This window comes from Pleurodeles waltl, chromosome 3_1 (assembly GCF_031143425.1).
Source record: "Pleurodeles waltl isolate 20211129_DDA chromosome 3_1, aPleWal1.hap1.20221129, whole genome shotgun sequence".
NCBI classification, from domain to species: domain Eukaryota; kingdom Metazoa; phylum Chordata; class Amphibia; order Caudata; family Salamandridae; genus Pleurodeles; species Pleurodeles waltl.
In genome coordinates this window covers 1,034,033,862-1,034,050,635 of record NC_090440.1, presented here as the reverse complement: position 1 = coordinate 1,034,050,635, position 16,774 = coordinate 1,034,033,862, and the positions used below count along the sequence as shown (strand labels likewise).

The 16,774-nt window shown below is 45.7% G+C and overlaps 1 protein-coding gene across 2 annotated transcripts in view; it reads left to right on the top strand.

Moving 5' to 3' along the window:
• LOC138284950 (protein mono-ADP-ribosyltransferase PARP14-like) overlaps positions 1-16,774 on the top strand; it is a 1,156,311-nt gene that overhangs the window by 406,210 nt on the left and 733,327 nt on the right. For both annotated transcript variants that reach the window (XM_069224299.1, XM_069224298.1), the window contains exons 9-10: positions 724-945; positions 2,989-3,100. In XM_069224299.1, coding sequence (XP_069080400.1) covers positions 724-945; positions 2,989-3,100 — 334 coding nt within the window. The remainder of the gene's footprint in view (positions 1-723; positions 946-2,988; positions 3,101-16,774) is intronic.

Below are 16,774 nucleotides of genomic sequence, written 5' to 3'. Positions count from 1 at the left end.
TAGTGTTCGGACACCTCTTTGATTGAGTGACCTTTGTAAAAATGTAAAATTAATAATTGAGGGAGAGAGGCACTGTTGTTTACTGGGACTAATACCGACTAGATCGAGGTGAACGCAACAACAACTCACATGGAAACACTCCCTAGGCTAACCCTGCCTATCTCTCCTGCGCTCACTCTAGTTCTTATCAGAATGGCTATTCTGCTGTGTTGAAATATTGAGGATGTTCAAGATTTTAATTGGTTTCACAAGCAGCAGAACACTAGTATCCAATTTTGCAGATAAGTGTTTTTTTCCTGACTACCTATGAGCAGTGAGATTTCCATCATCTAGGTACTCCAAAATGGTCTTGGCCTCCCTTTTTTCGTTCAGTCTTCTAGTGTAAGCGAGACATGCAGGAGTAGGAGGGGAATACAAAAGACTGCCTGCTGATCCTATGTTGTGCCTTTATTCTTTGGAAACGTTTGATTATTCCAGATTCTTTCATGTCTCAGATATCTTTGTTGCTTCATCAAATGAAAGATTGAGTGAAATAACAGAACATGTTTGTATGGTGGGCAACAAGAGAGCAGATGGGAGCAAATAAAGCTTACTTTGTAGGTGCAGTTTGTAAAAGTAAGAGTAATAGATTTTCAGCTATATCTAAGTCCTAGTAGTAATTTCATCTGTATGCCGATAACCTTCACAGAAATAATCACAATGCTGTTCATCTGTTTCTTGTAGGAACTCAAAGACCTTATTGAAGAATGCTTGAAGCGCACTGAAAGTATGCGTTTCAACTCAATTACTTTCCCAGCGATTGGAACTGGGAATTTAGGTTTTCCTAAACCTTTAGTTGCTGCTTTAATGTTTGATCAACTGTTAAAATCGAGTAGGAAGAATAATTTCCAGAACCTCCAGGAAGTTCACTTTATTCTGCATCCAACAGATACGGATAATATAACGGTAACTATCTGCATATTATTCTTGATACCTTTAATGCTTAAGTAACACACTTTTTTGATCCCTGGCCACACTACAAAAAGTCTGCAGCTGATTTTGTTGGGGATTTTTAGCGTGAGGGAACTAAAGAGGCACACACACCTAGAGCAGAAATGCAGTCAGATAGTCTTATATATCACTCACAATTAATGTAAATGTTCAGTTTCTATGCAAAGTTTAATGTTGGAGGTCTGACCTGTTTTGGGGTTGATTAGTTCATTGAGATACAGAAATATGATGATTTACCCAGGTTTGCATAATTTGGTTGACTAAGAAAGCTATAATTAGGTCTCCATGTTCCATAGAAAATATTTCAAACACTAGACCCTCATCCTTTTCGGAGTTTAACACCAATAGCAGTAGTCGTACCTTCACAACAGATTAAAAATTCCTGAACCATCACGCCATGAAAGAGCGCACATTGATCAGAAATACCAAAATGAATTTCTCCTGCAATGGATCTTTACTTATAGATTCCGATTTTTGCTTGAAAGGTCTACCACATTATGCTAGTAATCCTTTTGCACAGAACATGGCATTCCTGTCTAACTCTTGTGATAGGCATTCTTTCTAAAGTTAGTAGAATTTATTTTCACCCATACCCCCTTGCTTCTGTAGTAGTTTCACTCCCAGATGCACCTTATCCAGATTGTTTACTGCTTTGTTTGAAAGCCATCCGCAGGGCTTTTGCTCTTATCATCCAGGGCCTGATTTGTTGTTTGACGGATGGTTGCTCCTTCACAAATGTTTTGGATATTCAGTCCGCCAAGTACATTATATCCTACAGCAATTGTAATAAGGCAAACAGGCTCTCAGTTACGTTTGGGACAGAGTAACCTGTCCGGCAAACTCTAAAACAGGCAGCTAGTTTTGATGCCTGGCTAAGTAATATTCTGTTTTGAGAATAATAGTATTTCCTTAAACAGACCCCAAATATCTCAGGCTCAGGTTTGGTCCAGAAACATTGCAAACATTCCATGAGTGACCCTGAAGTGCCCTAAGGAATGACATCTGTCACATTCTGTTCCAGAACCAAAAGAGCAAGGCCCTCAATGGTACATTTGGGGTCTGAATATTAACCCAACAGGCCTAGAACGAATCCATAGGAATCTCCTTGGGCACTTCACAGCAGCCAGAACTTTATATTCTAAAGTATGTTGAGGAAAGGATTTTTTTAAAGAAAAGCCCCCATTTTGAATTCGCCTTCAAAAGTTGTTCCTTATGTTTGTCTACTGCCTGTACACCCCTGAGTGTCTCTCCATGTTGAATTCTTTGAGTAACCCTACTCCACCCCGAAGGGGTATTTTAAAAAAAGTGGACTTAGAAAACATATATGGAAATATTTGATATAATTTTAATAATATACATGATTGGACTTCATATGATGCCCCGCCTTTTATTTTATTTATTATTTTTATTGTGTTTCTTTTTCTTTATCTCCTGTCTTTGTCTGTTGTACATTCTGTCCTCTGCTATTGTATGGAGTGTCAGTGTTTCGTTCTTTTATCTTACTAATGGCTAAAGTAAAGATCAAGTCACACAGAAAATATTTGAACTAGATGTAGGTTGTGCTTTATTGTGCCTCAGTAGGGATATCCATTCATTTGTCTTATTGGATACTTTAGATTTCAGTTTGTTTGGAATCTGCCCTTCTTCAAATATTGCCTAAAATGTACTTAAAATATGAATCTTTTTCTCAATTTAATGAAAGACCAGTAAACAAAGATGAACATCTTCCAAGTTTTGAACATTGATAATTTTGTACTGTATTCCATTGCATAAACAATGGTATCCTACCATTATTAATGTTCATTTTCAAAACGAATCATTGTGTTTTCTTTAATGTCTCAAGATACAGACTTTGAAGGTTCTTTTTTTATGAAACATTTTTTAAACCATGGAAGAATTCTAGAGATTTAACCATTTGTTTTTGTTTTATTCCCTGATATGTTTAATTTGGAGTCATATTTTAAAATGTTACTTTCAAACATTTGGTTTTGGTTGTAGGCTTTTTCAGATGAACTTGAGAAAAGGTTTGGTGGAAAGGTTGAGCATATTGAAAGTACTCCAAATGTGACTGCAGGTGTATCAGCAAATACCAGTGCTTCACAAAGTTCAGGTAATACTTTCCTTTAATCTTCGCTTTATAAAAATGCCCTAACCTCAGACAGAAAAGTGGAAAAAATTGCAGCCACTTTTTACTTCCATTCAAAGTCCAGCATGTTAATTTGCTTAAAATAAGTACACTTTTGGTATCTGTTGGAAAATATAAGTAGATTTAAACCACAGTGATAGCCTCAACCTAAATTCTTTTTGAGCTCTAAGCATTTGTACAGTCATGTTATGTTCTGTACCTCATGGTCTGTTGTAGAGTTCTAAACACAAATGTGGCATCCAAAAACTATAATGGGTGCTGTTCCATTCCTGGTTATTGCCAGGATCTCAAATGTACTCAAGTGATAGATAGTGACCTTGTGAATCACACATTTGCTGTCACTGGGAACAAGAAGCATCGGTTGCTACAGGCAGCGTTATATAGAGTTTTTTTTTCCTTAGCTCAGTCACAGCACGTATCATCTGGCATGATAATTTAAACATGAAAATTCTTCAGGAACCCTGTAAGGAAATGCCTCCTTGGCATGGTTACCCCCTGACTTTTTGCCTTTGCTGATGCCAAGTTATGATTTGAAAGTGTGCTGAGGCCTGCTAACCAGGCCCCAGCACCAGTGTTCTTTCCCTAACCTGTACTTTTGTTTCCACAATTGGCACACCCTGGCATCCAGGTAAGTCCCTTCTAACCGGTACCTCTGGTACCAAGTGCCCTGATGCCAGGGAAGGTCTCTAAGGGCTGCAGCATATCTTATGCCACCCTGGGGACCCCTCACTCAGCACAGACACACTGCTTGCCAAATTGTGTGTGCTGGTGGGGATAAAATGACTAAGTCGACATGGCACTCCCCTCAGGGTGCCATGCCAACCTCACACTGCCTATAGGTATAGATAAGTCACCCCTCTAGCAAGCCTTACAGCCCTAAGGCAGGGTGCACTATACCATAGGTGAGGGCATAAGTGCATGAGCACTATGCCCCTACAGTGTCTAAGCAAAACCTTAGACATTGTAAGTGCAGGGTAGCCATAAGAGTATATGGTCTGGGAGTCTGTCATGCACGAACTCCACAGCACCATAATGGCTACACTGAAAACTATGAAGTTTGGTATCAAACTTCTCAGCACAATAAATGCACACTGATGCCAGTGTACATTTTATTTTAACATACTACCCAGAGGGCATCTTAGAGATGCCCCCTGAAACCTTAACCGACTACCAGTGTAGGCTGACTAGTTTTAGCAGCCTGCCACACACCAGACATGTTGCTGGCCACATGGGGAGAGTGCCTTTGTCACTCTGTGGCTAGTAACAAAGCCTGTACTGGGTGGAGGTGCTTCTCACCTCCCCCTGCAGGAACTGTAACACCTGGCAGTGAGCCTCAAAGGCTCACCCCCTTTGTTACAGCACCCCAGGACACTCCAGCTAGTGGAGTTGCCCGCCCCCTCCGGCCACGGCCCCACTTTTGGCGGCAAGGCCGGAGGAGATAATGAGAAAAACAAGGAGGAGTCACTGGCCAGTCAGGACAGCCCCTAAGGTGTCCTGAGCTGAGGTGACTCTGACTTTTAGAAATCCTCCATCTTGCAGATCGAGGATTCCCCCAATAGGGATAGGGATGTGCCCCCCTCCCCTCAGGGAGGAGACACAAAGAGGGTATAGCCACCCTCAGGGCTAGTAGCCATTGGCTAATAACCCCCCAGACCTAAACACACCCCTAAATCGAAAATTTAGGGGCTCCCAGAACCCAGCAAGATAGATTCCTGCAACCTAAGATGAAGAAGGACTGCTGAGCTGAAAAACCTGCAGAGAAGACGGAGACACCAACTGCTTTGGCCCCAGCTCTACCGGCCTGTCTCCCAACTTCAAAAGAACTGCTCCATGGACGCGTTTCCCAGGGTCTAGCGACCTCTGAAGCCTCAGAGGACTACCCTGCATCTAAAAGGACCAAGAACTCCTGAGGACAGTGGCTCTGCTCCAAGAAGCAGCATCTTTTGCAACAAAGAAGCAACTTTGAAAGAACACACGTTTCCCACCGGAAGCGTGAGACTTTGCATTCTGCACCCGACGCCCCCTGCTCGACTTGTGGAGAATAAACACTACAGGAAGGACGCCCCGGCGACAGCGAGCCTGTGAGTAGCCAGAGTTGACCCCCCGTGAACCCCCACAGCGACGCCTGCAGAGGGAATCCAGAGGCTCCCCCCTGACCGCAACTGCCTGCTTCAAAGACCCGACGCCTGGTAAGGACACTGCACCCGCAGCCCCCAGGACCTGAAGGATCCGACCTCCAGTGCAGGAACGACCCCCAGGTGGCCCTCTCCCTTGCCCAGGTGGTGGCTACCCCGAGGAGCCCCCACCTTGCCTGCCTGCATCACTGAAGAGACCCCTAGGTCTCCCATTGGATTACATTGCAAACCCGACGCCTGTTTGCACACTGCACCCGGCCGCCCCCGTGCCGCTGAGGGTGTACTTTTTGTGCTGACTTGTGTGTCCCCCGGTGCCCTACAAAACCCCCCTGGTCTGCCCTCTGAAGACGCGTGTACTTACCTGCTGGCAGACTGGAACCGGGGTACCCCCTTCTCCATTGAAGCCTATGGGTTTTGGGCACCACTTTGACCTCTGCACCTGACCGGCCCTGAGCTGCTGGTGTGGTAACTTTGGGGTTGCCCTGAACCCCCAACGGTGGGCTACCTTGGACCCAACTTTGAACCCTGTAGGTGGTTTACTTACCTTCAAAACTAACAAACACTTACCTCCCACAGGAACTGTTGAAAATTGCAGTGTCTAGTTTTAAAATAGCTTATTGCCATTTGTGTGAAAATTGTATATGCTATTTTGCTAATTCAAAGTTCCTAAAGTTCCTAAGTGAAATACCTTTCATTTAAAGTATTGTTTGTAAATCTTGAACCTGTGGTTCTTAAATTAAACTAAGAAAATATATTTTTCTATATAAAAACCTATTGGCTTGGAATTGTCTTTGAGTGTGTGTTCCCCATTTATTGCCTGTGTGTGTACAACAAATGCTTAACACTACCCTCTGATAACCCTGCTGCTCGACCACACTACCACAAAATAGAGCATTAGAATTATCTCTTTTTGCCACTATCTTACCTCTAAGGGGAACCCTCGGACTCTGTGCATGCTATTTCTTACTTTGAAATAGTACATACAGAGCCAACTTCCTACATTGGTGGATCAGCGGTGGGGTACAAGACTTTACATTTGCTGGACTACTCAGCCAATACCTGATCACACAACTAAATTCCAAAAATTGTCATTAGAAGCTGATTTTTGAAATTTGAGCTATTTTTCTACATTTTTAAAAGTCCTGCTAGGGCCTTGTGTTAGTCCCTGTTAGCATTTCTTTTAGAGTTTAAAAGTTTTGTAAAAGTTTGAATTAAGTTCTATAGATAGTTTTAGATTCTTAAAAAGTATTCCAACTTTTAGAAACATAATGTCTACTGCAGAAGAGATAGTGATGGAACTCAACGTCACCCCTTACCTGCATCTTAGGATGCCAGAGTTAAGGTCTCTCTGCAAAACCAAAAAGATTAAAACTGGTTCAAACCCTACCAAAGTACAGCTCCAGGAGCTTTTGGCAGAGTTTGCTAAGAACAACCCCTCTGAGGATACCTTCCCAGAGGAGGAAGCTAGTGAGGTGGAGGATTTCCCACCCCCACCCCCACTCCTCCTCAGGGAGAACAGGGTCCCTCAAACCCTGTCTCCACAAGTGATAGTCAGAGATGCTGCTTCTCTCACAGGAGAGTCCAGCAACTCTGGAAGCATTGAGGGTAGCCTCATTAAAGAGGACCTCCTGCTAGCCAGGATGGCCAAAAGATTGGCTTTAGAGAGACAGCTCCTAGCCATAGAAAGGAAAGACAAGAGATGGGGTTTGGTCCCATCAATGGTGGCAGCAACTTAAATAGGGTCAGAGATTCTCTTGACATGTTGAAAATCCCAAAAGGGGTTGTAACTAAATATGAAGATGGTGATGACATCACCAAATGGTTCACAGCTTTTGAGAGGGCTTGTACAACCAGAAAAGTAAACAGATCTCACTGGGGTGCTCTCCTTTGGGAAATGTTCACTGGAAAGTGTAGGGATAGACTCCTCACACTCTGGAAAAGATGCAGAATCCTATGACCTCATGAAGGCTACCCTGATTGGGGGCTTTGGATTCTCAACTGAGGAGTATAGAATTAGGTTCAGGGGGGCTCAAAAATCCTCAAGCCAGACCTGGGTTGATTTTGTTGACTACTCAGTAAAAACACTGGATGGTTGGATTCAAGGCAGTGGTGTAAATGATTATGATGGGCTGTACAATTCATTTGTGAAAGAACACCTGTTAAGTAATTGTTTCAATGATAAACTGCATCAGCATCTGGTAGACCTAGGACCAATTTCTCCCCAAGAATTGGGAAAGAAGGCAGACCATTGGGTCAAGACTAGGGTGACCAAGACTTCCACGGGGGTGACCAAAAGAAAGGGGTCACAAAGGCTCCCAGGGGAAGAGTGTTGAGACATCCAAGGGAAAAAGTAAAGAGCCTTCTATAGGGCCCAAAAACCTGCTCAGGAGGGAGGGTCCAGAGCCTCTTCACAATCAAATTGTGGGTACAAGGGTAAAAACTTTGATCCCAAAAAGTCCTGGTGTCGTAGCTGGACACCAAACTGGAGACAAGGCCTGTCCCAAGAAAGGTTCCACTTCTAACTCTACTCAAGCTAACACTGGAATGACCAGTCTCCAAGTGGGATCAACAGTGTGCCCAGAGCAAATCAGGGTCCACACTGAAGCTACACTAGTCTCTGAGGGTGGAGTGGATTTAGCCACATTGGCTGCCTGGCCCCCTAATATGCACAAATACAGGCAGCAACTCTTAATTAATGGGCAAAGTGTAGAAGGCCTGAGGGATACAGGTGCCAGTGTCACTATGGTGACAGAGAAACTGGTTTCCCCTGGTCAATACCTGGCTGGACAAACATATCCAGTCATCAACGCTGACAATCAGACTAAAGTACATCCCCTGGCTATGGTAACTTTAGAGTGGGGAGGGGTCAATGGCCGGAAACAGGTGGTGGTCTCCTCAAATATCCCTGTAGACTGTTTGCTTGGAAATGACCTGGAGTCGTCAGCATGGGCTGAGGTAGAACTCAAAACCCATGCAGCCATGTTGGGTATCCCAGAACTGGTGTGTGTCAAGACAAGGGCACAGTGCAAGGCTCAGGGTGAAAAAGTGGTGTTGGAGCCTGGAAAAAGGGCCCAACCCTCCAAGAGAAAAAGAAAGAAGACTGGGGAACCAGTTTCAACACAACAAGAGAAAGAGAACCTCTCTTCCCAGGAAGGAGTTCTGCCCTCTGAGGGAACTGAGCCCATGGAGTTAGAACCTTATCAGGTTGAGCTCCTGGGCCCAGGGGGATCCTCAAGGGAACAGTTGTGTAAGGGGCAAGAAACCTGTCCCTCTCTTGAAGACCTTAGGCAGCAAGCTGCTGAAGAGTCCAATGGAAAAATAACAGGAACACATAGAGTCTATTGGGAAGATGGACTCCTTTACACTGAGGCAAGAGATCCCAAACCTGGTGCCACTAGGAGAGTGGTAGTGCCTCAGGAGTTTAGGGAGTTCATTCTGACCTTAGCTCATGATATTCCTCTTGCTGGGCATTTGGGACCGACCAAGACGTGGGAGAGATTAGTCAACCACTTCTATTGGCCTAACATGTCCCAGAAGGTCAAGTAGTTTTGTGTCTCCTGTGCCACCTGTCAAGCCAGTGGTAAGACAGGTGGACACCCAAAGGCCCTCCTCACTCCACTTCCAGTGGTGGGGGTCCCCTTTGAAAGAGTGGGTGTGGACATAGTGGGACCACTTGAACCTCCCACAGCCTTAGGGAACCAATACATACTGGTAGTAGTGGATCATGCTACTAGATACCCTGAAGCAATTCCCCTTAGGTCGACTACTGCCCCTGCAGAAGCCAAAGCACTCATTGGTATTTTTACCAGAGTGGGATTTCCTAAGGAGTTGGTGTCTGACAGAGGTACCAACTTTATGTCAGCATACCTGAAACATATGTGGAATGAGTGTGGGGTGACTTACAAATTCACCATACCATCCACAAACCAATGGTCTCGTTGAAAGATTTAACAAGACATTGAAAGGCATGATCATGGGGCTCCCTGAAAAACTCAAAAGGAGATGGGATGTCCTCTTGCCATGTCTGCTTTTGCCTACAGAGAGGTGCCTCAGAAGGGAGTAGGGTTTTCCCCCTTTGAACTTCTGTTTGGCCATCCTGTCAGGGGACCACTAGCTCTTGTGAAAGAAGGCTGGGAGAGACCTCTTCATGAGCCTAAACAAGATATAGTGGACTATGTACTAGGCCTACATTCCAGGATGGCAGAGTACTTGGAAAAGGCAATCAAAAACCTTAAAGGCCAGCCAACAACTCCAGAAGATGTGGTATGACCAAAAGGCTGCTATGGTTGAGTTTCAGCCAGGGCAGAAAGTCTGGGTTCTGGAGCCTGTGGCTCCCAGGGCACTTCAGGACAGATGGAGTGGCCCTTACCCAGTGCTAGAAAGGAAGAGTCAGGTCACCTACCTGGTAGACCTAGGCACTAGCAAGATCCCCAAAAGGGTGATCCATGTGAACCGCCTCAAACTCTTCCATGACAGGGCAGATGTGAATCTGTTGATGGTAACAGATGAGGACCAGGAAGCTGAGAGTGAACCTCTCCCTGATCTCCTCTCCACAGACCCTAAAGATGGCTCAGTTGATGGAGTGATCTATTCAGACACCCTCTCTGGCAAACAGCAATCTGACTGTAGGTAGGTCCTGCAACAGTTTGCTGAGCTCTTTTCTCTAACCCCTGGTCAGACACACCTGTGTACCCATGATGTGGACATAGGAGACAGCATGCCTGTCAAAAACAAAATGTTCAGACAGTCTGACCAAGTTAAGGAAAGCATCAAAGTGGAAGTCCACAAGATGCTGGAATTGGGAGTCATTGAGCACTCTGACAGCCCCTGGGCTAGCCGAGTGGTCTTAGTCCCCAAACCTCACACCAAAGATGGAAAAAGAGAGATGAGGTTTTGTGTGGACTACAGTGGTCTTAATTCTGTCACCAAGACAGATGCCCATCCCATTCCAAAGGCAGATGAATTGATAGACAAACTAGGTGCTGCCAGATACTTAAGTACCTTTGACTTGACAGCAGGGTACTGGCAAATCAAAATGGCACCAGGAGCAAAAGAAAAAACAGCCTTCTCCACACCTGATGGGCATTATCAGTTCACTGTGATGCCCTTTGGTTTAAAGAATGCCCCTGCCACCTTCCAAAGGTTGGTGAATTAAGTCCTTGCTGGCTTGGAGTCCTTTAGTGCAGCTTTTCTTGACGATATTGCTGTCTTTAGCTCCAGCTGGAAGGATCACCTGGTCCACCTGAAGAAGGGTTTTGAAGGCTCTGCAAACAGCAGGCCTCTCTATCAAGGCCTCCAAATGCCAGATAGGGCAGGGAAACTGTGGTTTACTTGGGACACCTTGTAGGTGGAGGCCAAGTTCAGCCACTCCAGCCCAAGATCCAGACTATTCTGGACTGGGCAGCTCTAAAAACCTAGACTCAAGTTCAGGGCATTCCTTGGCTTGACTGGGTACTACAGGAGGTTTGTGAAGGTATATGGATCCATAGTAACACCCCTCACAGAACTTACCTCCAAGAAAATGCCCAAGAAGGTAAACTGGACTGTAGAATGCCAACAGGCCTTTGACACCCTGAAACAAGCTATGTGCACAGCAACAGTTCTCGAAGCTCCAGATTACTCCAAGCAGTTCATTGTGCAGACTGATGCCTCTGAACATGGGATAGGGGTAGTTTTGTCCCAAACAAATGATGATGGCCTTGACCAGCCTGTTGCTTTTATTAGCAGGAGGTTATTCCCCAGGCAGCAGCGTTGGAGTGCCATTGAGAGGGAGGCCTTTGCTGTGGTTTGGTCCCTGAAGAAGCTGAGACCATACCTCTTTGGTACTCACTTTGTAGTTCAGACTGACCACAGACCTCTCAGATGGCTAATGCAAATGAAAGGTGAAAATCCAAAACTGTTGAGGTGGTCCATCTCCCTACAGGGAATGGACTTTATAGTGGAACACAGACCTGGGACTGCCCATGCCAATGTAGATGGCCTTTCCAGGTTCTTCCACTTAGAAAATGAAGACTTTCTTGGGAAATGTTAGTCTCATCGTCTTTCGTTTGGGAGGGTGGGGTTGTGTAAGGAAATGCCTCCTTGGCATGGTTACCCCCTGACTTTTTGCCTTTGCTGATGCCAAGTTATGATTTGAAAGTGTTCTAACCAGGCCCCAGCACCATTGTTCTTTCCCTAACCTGTACCTTTGTTTCCACAATTGGCACACCCTGGCATCCAGGTAAGTCCCTTTTAACTGGTACCTCTGGTACCAAGGGCCCTGATGCCAGGGAAGGTCTCTAAGGGCTGCAGCATGTCTTATGCCACCATGGGGACCCCTCACTCAGCACAGCCACACTTCTTGCCAGATTGTGTGTGCTGGTGGGGATAAAATGACTAAGTCGACATGGCACTCCCCTCAGGGTGCCATGCCAACCTCACACTGCCTACATGTATAGATAAGTCACCCCTCTAGCAGGCCTTACAGCCCTAAGGCAGGGTGCACTATACCATAGGTGAGGGCATAAGTGCATGAGCACTATGCCCCTACAGTGTCTAAGCAAAACCTTAGACATTGAAAGTGCAGGGTAGCCATAAGAGTATATGGTCTGGGAGTCTGTCATGCACGAACTCCACAGAACCATAATGGCTACACTGAAAACTGTGAAGTTTGGTATCAAACTTCTCAGCACAATAAATGCACACTGATGCCAGTGTACATTTTATTGTAACATACACCCCAGAGGGCACCTTAGAGGTGCCCCCTGAAACCTTAACCGACTATCCGTGTAGGCTGACTAGTTTTAGCAGCCTGCCACACACCAGACATGTTGCTGGCCACATGGGGAGAGTGCCTTTGTCACTCTGTGGCTAGTAACAAAGCCTATACTGGGTGGAGGTGCTTCTCACCTCCCCCTGCAGGAACTGTAACACCTGGCAGTGAGCCTCAAAGGCTCACCCCCTTTGTTACAGCACCCCAGGGCACTCCAGCTAGTGGAGTTGCCCGCCCCCTCCGGCCACGGTCCCACTTTTGGCGGCAAGGCCGGAGGAGATAGTGAGAAAAACAAGGAGGAGTCACTGGCCAGTCAGGACAGCCCCTAATGTGTCCTGAGCTGAGGTGACTCTAACTTTTAGAAATCCCAATAGGGATAGGGATGTGCCCCCCTCCCCTCAGGGAGGAGGCACAAAGAGGGTGTAGCCACCCTCAGGGCTAGTAGCCATTGGCTACTAACCCCCAGACCTAAACACACCCCTAAATCGAGTATTTAGGGGCTCCCAGAACGCAGCAAGATAGATTCCTGCAACCTAAGAAGAAGAGGACTGCTGAGCTGAAAAGCTGCAGAGAAGACGGAGACACCAACTGCTTTGGCCCCAGCTCTACCGGCCTGTCTCGCCACTTCTAAAGACACTGCTCCAGTGACGCGTTCCCCAGGGTCCAGCAACCTCTGAAGCCTCAGAGGACTACCCTGCATCTAGAAGGACCAAGAACTCCCGAGGACCGCGGCTCTGTTCCCCAAAGACTGCAACTTTGCAACAAAGAAGCAACTGTGAAACAACACACGTTTCCCTCTGTAAGCGTGAGACTTTGCACTCTGCACCTGACACCCCCGGCTCGACTTGTGGAGAACAAACACCACAGGGAGGACTCCCCGGTGACTACGAGACCGTGAGTAGCCAGAGATGACCCCCCTGGCCCCCACAGCGACGCCTGCAGAGGGAATCCCAAGGCTCCCCCTGACCGCGACTGCCTGGTAAAGACACTGCACCCGCAGCCCCCAGGACCTGAAGGATCCGACTTCCAGTGCAGGAGCGACCCCCAGGTGGCCCTCTCCCTTGCCTAGGTGGTGGCTTCCCCGAGGAGCCCCCCCCCCCTTGCCTGCCTGCATTGCTGAAGAGACCCCTTGGTCTCCCATTGAAACCTATTGCGAACCCGACGCCTGTTTGCACACTGCACCCAGCCGCCCCTGTGCTGCTGAGGGTGTACTTTTTGTGTGGACTTGTGTTCCCCCCGGTGCCCTACAAAACCCCCCGGTCTGCCCTCTGAAGACGCGGGTACTTACCTGCTGGCAGACTGGAACCGGGGCACCCCCTTCTCCATTGAAGCCTATGTGTTTTGGGCACCACTTTGACCTCTGCACCTGACCAGCCCTGAGCTGCTGGTGTGGTAACTTTGGGGTTGCTCTGAACCCCCAACGGGGGGCTACCTTGGACCCAAACTTGAACCCCTTAGGTGGTTTACTTACCTGCAAAAACTAACAAACACTTACCTCTCCCAGGAACTGTTGAAAATTGCAGTGTCTAGTTTTAAAATAGCTATATGTCATTGATGTGAAAACTGTATATGCTATTTTGCTAATTCAAAGTTCCTAAAGTTCCTACATGAAATACCTTTCATTTTAAGTATTACTTGTAAATCTTGAACCTGTGGTTCTTAAAATAAACTAAGAAAATATATTTTTCTATACAAAAACCTATTGGCCTGGAATTGTCTGAGTGTGTGTTCCTCATTAATTGCCTGTGTATGAACAACAAATGCTTAACACTACTCTTCTGATAAGCCTACTGCTCGACCGCACTACCACAAAATGGAGCATTAGAATTATCTCTTTTTGCCACTGTCTTACCTCTAAGGGGAACCCTTGGACTCTGTGCATGCTATTTCTTACTTTGAAATAGTGCATACAGAGCCAACTTCCTACATTCCTTGTAGGCTATCAAACAGTAAACTACAGATTTGAACTCCTTGATTTGTAGGAATATTTTATTTTATGGGAATAAGATACATCTTTAACATTATCTCCTTTTGTTTGCTCGTGGCATTATTTAACCACTATAGCATTGTTATTGTGGTTATTATGTAGCCAATGTTATGCATGTTTTCATGTGTGATACAAAGTATACCTGGTGCGTAACCTATGTGTATAAAAATCCAATAATGCTTGTTCTGGTCTCTGGTGCCGTTTAATAACCACTCACAATTCAGTCAGCCTTTGCGTAGGTCACATCACCAGAACTAGTCTGTTGTTTTAAGGAACGGTAATACTTGGTTTCACAAATGTATATATTTTATAGAAGTGTTTCTACATATGTATCTATAGATCATTACATAAATATGTATATTAAAATTGCAATTGCAACTCTGCATATGCATGTGTAAATCACCTGCTATGCATCCTCCTAATTTATAGCGTTGGACTTTCACAAGTTGTTTTTTGTTTGAAGGAGGAGTTTCGGTTTTTAATTGAATCATGATCCCTCCACTGAAACCCACGGTGCCCCAGGACATGGTTTCTATCACAGATTGTTTTTTTTCTGCCACCAAACTCAGATGGGTTTCTACTGCTTGGTTACCATTATGAGTCAAAGGAAATCTTCAAATGGGTGAGGACTGGAAAGCTGAACACACCAAATTCTGCTCAGTTGCACCATCTGAAGAGCTTGATAGCAGGTCACATAAGAATGACTTGTTTAGAGGGGAGGGAATGGAAAATAATTTGTTTAAAGTTTGTCTCTTTTGCATGAACACGTTCCTGTGGTCGGCCGTGCACTGGGGTTGTAAGCTTTGTCTACCGCAGGACCCCTAGGAAAGCACTTGTGTGGCATGTAGCTCTTTCCATGAAAGAAAACTGTTGAATACCAACAGGGACAGAAGGTGGACAACTACATAGTTATGTATTGCCGGTCATCTATTGAGTTCTGTCCGGCATGGTCTCCAAGGGCTTTAAAGCATTTGAGTCTGAGTTTGATGTTTGGCAGTGAGCATTTGGTACTTTTAAAGCCTGTTGGAAGGGGAGCACAATTCTGTGTCCCCTGATGACATAGAATCTCCATTGGCCCCAATAAAGTTTTCACCCAGAGTTAGGACCGTACAGAAGTTATCAGGCCTAGACACCAACACACACACCCCTGCCCTCAAAAAGGCAGTCTCTCCTCAAGGCAAGGCTCTTCCCCCAGTAATTTTTCCCAATATGAACCTTAGCTCAGTGTAAAGGAACACGACAAGAGCTCCATGGCTAAACAGAAGCCCCGCCTGCGAAGAAACCTTGAAGTCTGCTCCGCCCACTGCTGGAAACATTTCAGCATCGAAAAATGCATCAGCACAAGGAGATTTTCAAAGTCAAGACCAAAAGCTTATGAGCAAGAGGATTCCTATCCATTTTCAGCACCGATCTGCTTAGAAGCATTCAATGCTCAGGGTACACTAGCCACAACAAGGTGAGAGTGAGGTGCAACTGCCTGATGCTAGGCAGAGGGCAGTTTACACAAACCCTAAGATGGGACATATTGTAGAACACAGTCCACACAGCTACTTTATAAGAAGCAATTGTGGTGGCCATTTCTGAGGGGAAAGCTCACACCATTCCACCAACTCCACCACCACAAATGTCTTCACCACACTGCCACTTTGTTTCAGATGACCTCCATTCAACATGTTCACTGCCTTCTGATCAGGATCCAGAGCAAACAGAACAGCAAGAAGATGCTGTGAATTATTACAGTGTAGGTGTTAAGGAGGCACACCCTTTAAAGACTTCCAAGTCTAACCCAACCTCTGCATGCCACCTGTTTACAGTAAGGGGGGCTCATCATAAACTTCCTCTGCAGATGGAGGAGAAGGGTTTCCTTACAGACTTTTTCAAAGACAGAGAGGAGCACCCAGTTATTGTCAGTTCTCAAAATAATGCTGAAGTGATCCGAGGAAAAATTGAAGGACCCTATTGTAATCGGGGTGGTTACATCAAGAGTGGAAAATACATGTATGCAGACCCATTGTTTAACTTGAGGCATGCCCTTTAGAACTCCCTTATGGTGCAACCAGCCCCTAAAAATGCAGTTAAGCAAGGTCCTTTGGTTACTCCACCACTGACAAATAGAGCAGTAGATCTGACACAACTGGGAAGCACAAAGCAATTTGGACAGCAACACAGTGACGTATTACAAATTCCATGTTCAGACTAGCACACTACAATAGGTGTGGGTGGGAGGAGATGAAGGAAGTAATGCAACTTCTCACTGTACTGTGCAAAAAGAAAGTGAAGGCGATAGTGGGAGAAGACGTCATCTTCAGCTGCAACATCAGGTGTGCCTTCAGGGCAGCAGACATGGCCTCCAGCGAGGTCAACAAAAGCATCCTATTCCACAACATACTTTGTATTTCATTCTTGCGCCCAGGCTTTCAGTACACATCTAAAGACCACTGTTGATGGGCAACACCTTTTTGTCAACAAGCAGATAGATTGATAGAAATCCTAGAAGGAGGACACAGACAGGACTAAATCAGTGGGGGTCCTGCAGCATCATCTTCAGAAGATGGTTTCCATAGGATGCAAACCTGCCCGTTGTCGAAAGCTACACCTACTAATCCAAGGCAACCCTATCAATCTCAACAGTCATTTCATGAAGAACTGCAGCCAGGCAACCAAGGACAGTACATAAGGTAGCCTTTGGTGCCAAAGGGCACTCCAAGGCCAGAGGCACTCAAGGCAGAGGTAACAAAAAGTGACTTTCCTCTTATTCTCTGCAG